Genomic DNA, 6,000 nt, shown 5'->3' with positions numbered 1-6,000 from the left:
TAAATGTCGCATAATTTCTGATTATAGAAAAAACAAGATGGCGACGGCCAAGACGTTGAAGTCGTGGCTTCAGCAGTTCACAGACCAACGTATGACGTCGCGGTGTCTCCGTCACAGCGGGGTCACAGTCAACCAGCTGTTAACACAAAACAAAAAATGGGGCCTTCACACCGGTGGTGTAAGTTATAAATCACTTGGTCGTTCAAATCTTTCTCTCAGTTTAGCTGGAAGGTAATCGTGTCGATGTTGTTCGTCTTTTCTCAAAGTTAAGTGTGGCGTACTCCCACCATGGCTACGACTTGTGCACAAACCGCTGAGAAAACTGTGCCACTTTCCCTCATGAAGCGGGTCCACTCCTTTTCTGTGTGTTTTTTTTGTGTTTGTGTGTGTCTGTGCGTGCGTGCCTTGGTGCGTGCGTACACTAATGACATCAATCAGAATTTCCTTTAGGTGACGAGGTGAGAGTTTTGCACTGACCCTTTTAATACCTCTGCATCTGTCCGTGTGTGTGTGTGTGTGTTTGTGTGTGTGTGTGTGTGCGTGTGTGTGTGTGTGCGCAGACTTAAGTGTAGGCGTGTGTTTGTGCTCGCTGACCTCTTAAACACCCCTGTGCTCGTCAACACACAACACAACCACTGGACTGTGACCTGCCAAATAAGAGCTTACCCAGTACACTACACAGCACACACACACACACACACACACACACACACACACACACACACACACACACACACACACACTTCTCTCTCTCTCTTTCCAGTTCCGACACATTTTTAAGCCGTCTTTTCTCTCTTAACGCCCCTCTCTCCCCCACTTCATACATCACACCTGTAGTTTTTTTTCTTCTTCACCCAATAATACATGCTATGACCCCCCCCCCCCACCATCCTCCCCCTCCTTGGCCGCCCTCTGTCTTATTATAATGGTGTCTAATGTGTCCATGTATCCATGTAGATGGGGGCCAGGCAGCGGCGGCGGCACAGGAGAACGGGGTCTGCCGTGGTAATTGGCCATGATGAAGTTTGGCCAGTGGGGTGACAGGCCCGCTAAGGAAGATGGATCATTCTCATTCGGCCCCGTAAATGTTGTCAATTCCACCGCTCATACAGCGCCATCAACCCTCATCAGAAGGGGCGGTTGAGGGGACGCAGCTGCAGAGGGGCGGGGGTTGGAGGGGGCGGGGAGCGGTGGTGGAGGTGGAGGAGGGAGTTGTACGTACGGGGCCAGGATGGAGGGTTACGTGGAGAGGTGGCTTGACCCGGGACAGGGAGAGCCAGAGGCAGAGAGAAGGGTGGGAGGAGGTTTAGGTCGGGAAGAGAAGGGGCAAATACTTTGACTTGACGAGTTTGACTAAAATGTTCAATGTAATCAGGTCACGATAAAAAAAGTCAAATGTCAATCATTTTCATTGGCTGAAACTCTTACACCTTAATATGAAAACAAATTGACGTAATAAATTTAAAAAAAACAGAACACGACGTGTGAGACGTGAGGAGCTGTTTAATAAATTCCTGGAGGGTAGAGAAAAAAAAGTGTAAAGAGAGCTCATCCAACATGGAGGTTTAAACGACATCATCCTACAAAGTCGCAAGCAAGCGCACGAATCCTGTGGCATTACTTTGTAACTCCAGCCGGGTCATCGTCTCCGTCTCATGAACACGAACCATCCAGAGTCCCAACAGTCGTATGAACCACACCGAACAGTTTTCAGTCCAAACGGCAGAAACGTTGTTCGCTCAGCTTCAGTTCCGTCGACAAACAAAAAGGATGCTGAGTTAACAAGTTACATCCCCACGAGGAACAACGACGACACGTCTACATATCTGAACGTCGCGGTGTGAGGCTGCTGCTTCCTCTCGCTCATCCCCGCCACACACACACACACACACACACACACACACACACACACAGGAGGTTGGTCCACTGACTCTGGGAAGGTAAATGGTTCGGTCCAAATTTCACATCAATAACAGATGAGCCCTAATCGGCGCTCTGAAACACACACACACACACACACACACACACACACACACACACACACACACTGGCCCTGTTGGCTTGCACAAATTTGCATAATAGTATTTCTCTTTTTCTCCATTCCCCAAATAGCTCCCAATTTCTTCATTTCTCTCTCTCTCTCTCTCTCGCTCGCTCGCTCCCCCTCCACATTGTCTCGTGCGCTCCTGATGGAAACGGGCTTGGCTATAAACAAATACAATTCCCTCAGAGGCCCACAAACCCGAAACAGGGATTGTGGGGAAGGAATTCATCTGCGCTCAAACTGAGCGTGGCAGCAGTGGGGAGGGGATTCATTTCCCCAGCAGCCAGATGGACCGCAGCTCCGCAGAGAGGCTGGAGAAGTTCATGCAGTCGGAACGACAAATCGGACTAATGCATCCAGTTTGTGTCGGATTTATTGATTGAAATCAAAAATGTATATTGCGTAGGTGCTTTAATGGCGATTGTAGTGATGACATGCCAGAGACACGGAGCCCAAAAGGACAAGACCCGTGATATTCTGTGTTTCTCTTGTTCAGACAAATCTGAGACATAAAACTGAAACCAATAATGAATTGATCCTGCTCACCAAGTGTTGTCTGGGATGCCAAAGTCCAACTGTGTGTTTGATTAGCGGCACGAAAAATGTGGAGTTTATTACCCATCAAAAGCATCACTGAATTTGTGAAAATGATTCTTTGCGTGATGCAATGAAGATAGTGATCTGGAGTCATTCCTACATGCATTGTCCTGCTGACAGTAAAACTCACTAGAGTATAAAATGTGTATTCATCCACAACTAAAAATAGTCCGCAACAAATACACAATTTCCTCCCGTTTGAATATTGTTTGCGAACTAACTACAGCGCCCTCTTGTTTTAGGAATTGCTTGAACTTATACAACGATTTATCTGTGACTTGCTCTTAAAGATTAGGTCGGGCGTAGGACTCTTATACGGTGTACTAGTGTGCATTATGAGTCTGTCAGCCTATTTTGGATCAGTTCAACCATCTCCGCCCCTTCAGAAGAGATCACCTTTGACCTCTCTGCTTCTTTTTTTAAGCTTTTTGGATGGAGTGGACTTTCTCCTTGTCTTTTTCCCTTCTCTATCCCAGTGCAGGCCGACTGGTTTGGGTGCCGTGGTGGGCATTTGGACCCGGGGGCAGCGTTGGTGAGCGGGGGGCTCCGTCAGCCATCGCTGATTTATCACCTCAGTAATAGGAAGTGATTGAAGGGAAATTCAAATGAACTCTCTCTGACAGGCACACATGCGGACACACGTACGGGCGCGTGCGCACACACACACACACACAAATTAATAGTGGGGCTTAATAGACTACGAGGGAGAGAGGGGGAACAAGAGCCGGAGAGAGGGAGATGAGATAAAAGGATGGCTTGTTAGGGAGGAAAGATAAAGAAAAGCTCCGAGACAAACAGGATCGAAGAATGGTGATGGATGAAGTTGCTCGTAAAGGAACGTGAGCAATTTTTACTTTTTATATCTGTTCAAGTGGGGTGACGAGTCGGGAAGAAGAAGTAATAAATGAGGCTTGTGTTTCAGTGCTGGAAGATAATGAGGAGGTTGAAACGGCCGCTGAAATGACAGCATATTGGCAGACCACTATAATACACCGCCGGCACCTGCAGGAGAGCCACTTCTGTTGCCCTCTTACTTGCTTGCACTCCATCCTTTTCTCTTTCTTTCACATGGACACACACGCACACAAACACACACACACACACACACACACACACGTGTTAAAGGAGCGACCCATTGCTACACCACCATGGACAGCGGGTCCCGAGTATAGATCAGGCATCTTTTAGGAATGTCAGTCACAACACAGTGTGACCTTCGTTGACCATAACGCTGCCAGCACCGCCTCACACACACACACACACACGCACACACACCTCACACACAGCGGCTGAGCTGTAGCTGTCAGAGTGTCAGTGTTAAGGGTATAACTGTCAATCATTCCCTCTGGGAAATGCAGGCTGGGGGGGACGAGGGAGGGGGGGTCGGTGGTTCGACTAGACAGGATGAGAGAAGGAAGCGGAGGTAGAGGGACAGATAGCGATGGCAATGCATGTGTGTGTGTGTGTGTGTGTGTGTGTGTGTGTGCACCTCTTTGTAATCACAATGCAGCCTCCCCAAAGCCAAATTGACCCCCGGGGCCGACCCGCAGTTTAAAGCCCCTTTGCCCGACCCCAGTGGCTTGACCGGGGCTCAGAGGTGACACTGACCTATGAATCATGGGTATTATAGTCTTGAGTCGCAGTCTATAGAGCGACTAGAGCCAATCCCTGTCGACCTCTCGCCCTGTGCCACTCCACGCCCCGTGTCGGTCGGAGGGAAGTGAATGGGCTAAAAAGGCAAACTGCGCCCCAGAGGTCTAAGGCTGTAGCCTGCGTGTTGGTCTATATACTACCACTCCCCTTGTGTGTGTTCGTCCTCTTGCCCTTGACGTTGGCTGAATAAATAAACCTGAAGCAGGGGTATCTTTAAAGAATATTCCATTAATATTCGGCAGATTAGAGGTAAGAGAGAGAAAGGTAGAGAGAATACAAATGCTAGCTTGTTGTCATTTTGTTATTCAGCGTGCTACTTACACCTGTCTATTCCGCTCAGGTTTACAGGAACTAAACTGCTGAGAAAGGGCGGGAGGTCAATTTAGATGCAACATTAAGACAAAAATTGTTTCTCCCCCCCTTCATGTACAAACGATGCACACACACAGACACACACAAACACGCACACGCACGCACGTTACGCATGCAGCGCATTCCCAGAGCTGCGTTATCCCTCGTCCCCGAGCAGCAGGAAGTGAGGTCACAGCGAGAGCCGGGTCAATATGCTCATTAACCCCTGCAGTGTATCTGGATTAGAGGAACATCAATAGGCCTGACTGGGTCTCCGCTGCAGCCATCACAATGCTGATCAGACCACAGGGAGCTCACATCAGTCAGACTGACGGCGCAAACACGACTCGATGCTGACACTTTTCAGAGCGTGCCCGTGGAAGAAAAACAAAAAAACAGAACAAAACCAGGAAGAAAAATCTATTAGAGTGAATGCGATGACTCTGCATTGTGTGGGAGATATAATTAGGAGTGTTTCATTACGCAATCTGGTGGATTTCTTCAAGTTTGACACGGCACGGCAAGGCATAGCAGGCAGGACAGGCTGTTAGCTAAAAGCATGAGACGAGCATTTAGGATCCCCAACAGGTGTGGCGTGTCTGTTGGTGTATGTAAGATAGTGTTGCTTTTCCCCGAGAAGAGTTTCTGTTTGTATTGACAACATGTTTGTTGCAAATTGACAGGTAGGTCCAATTAGATCAGATTCACTTTGGCAAACCTTTTGTCCAAAGTGACCCTCTCAAGCAAACAACAAACACGCAGCAATGATGTCACGCCGACAATTATCAGCAAAGTTAGCTAAGCAAGCGTGTGAAATCCACTGTTTTGGGGATGGGGAGGCAAAACAGGATGAGTTCACAGCTAAAAGTCATCCGCGGAGGCGCTGTTGGCAATCCTCGCGAAGAATAGAAATGCTGAAAGATGGGCCCGCGTGCGTTTGTTCTCCTGCTCTGGTCGTGCAATCCCCCGGTCCTGTTGACCCCCCAACCTGCTCCCAAACTCAGTCTCAGCCCGGAGCCTGCATGGTGCCACGCCCTTACCTTGCCAGAGTCAGGGCTCACATAGAAGCCAGAGCCGGACTGGATCGGACAGGTTCTGTCAAACAGGCGGTCCAATACCTCGATCTGCTGCGGCGAGAACAGCTCCCCTCTCATCTGCTTCCGGAGGAAGTCCCGCCCGCCGTGGCCGTGCCCGTTGCTCAGCGGCGACTCCTGCAGACCTGCAAGCCGAGAGAGAGGAGGGAGGTCAGAGAGGTTGTGTGTGGGGGGATAGAGGAGAGGGTTGAAGAGGGTTTTGTGGGTCTGCTTTGCACAGCGGAGGGAGAAAACCAGGCACAGACGAAGGCCAACGATGAT

General features: G+C 49.3%; 1 protein-coding gene across 2 annotated transcripts in view; it reads right to left on the bottom strand.

Annotated features, from left to right (window-relative positions):
• Positions 1 to 6,000, bottom strand: part of pax5 (paired box 5) — a 43,629-nt gene that overhangs the window by 15,234 nt on the left and 22,395 nt on the right. The window contains exon 6 of one of the 2 annotated variants that reach the window (XM_068591910.1): positions 5,686 to 5,864. In XM_068591910.1, coding sequence (XP_068448011.1) covers positions 5,686 to 5,864 — 179 coding nt within the window. The remainder of the gene's footprint in view (positions 1 to 5,685; positions 5,865 to 6,000) is intronic. The other variant, XM_068591911.1, reaches the window with a different exon arrangement.

Source organism: Clinocottus analis, unplaced genomic scaffold (genome assembly GCF_023055335.1).
Source record: "Clinocottus analis isolate CAN_PGR_092001 unplaced genomic scaffold, fCliAna1.0.p SCAF_26, whole genome shotgun sequence".
NCBI lineage: Eukaryota > Metazoa > Chordata > Actinopteri > Perciformes > Cottidae > Clinocottus > Clinocottus analis.
This window is presented reverse-complemented; position numbering and strand designations above follow the sequence as displayed.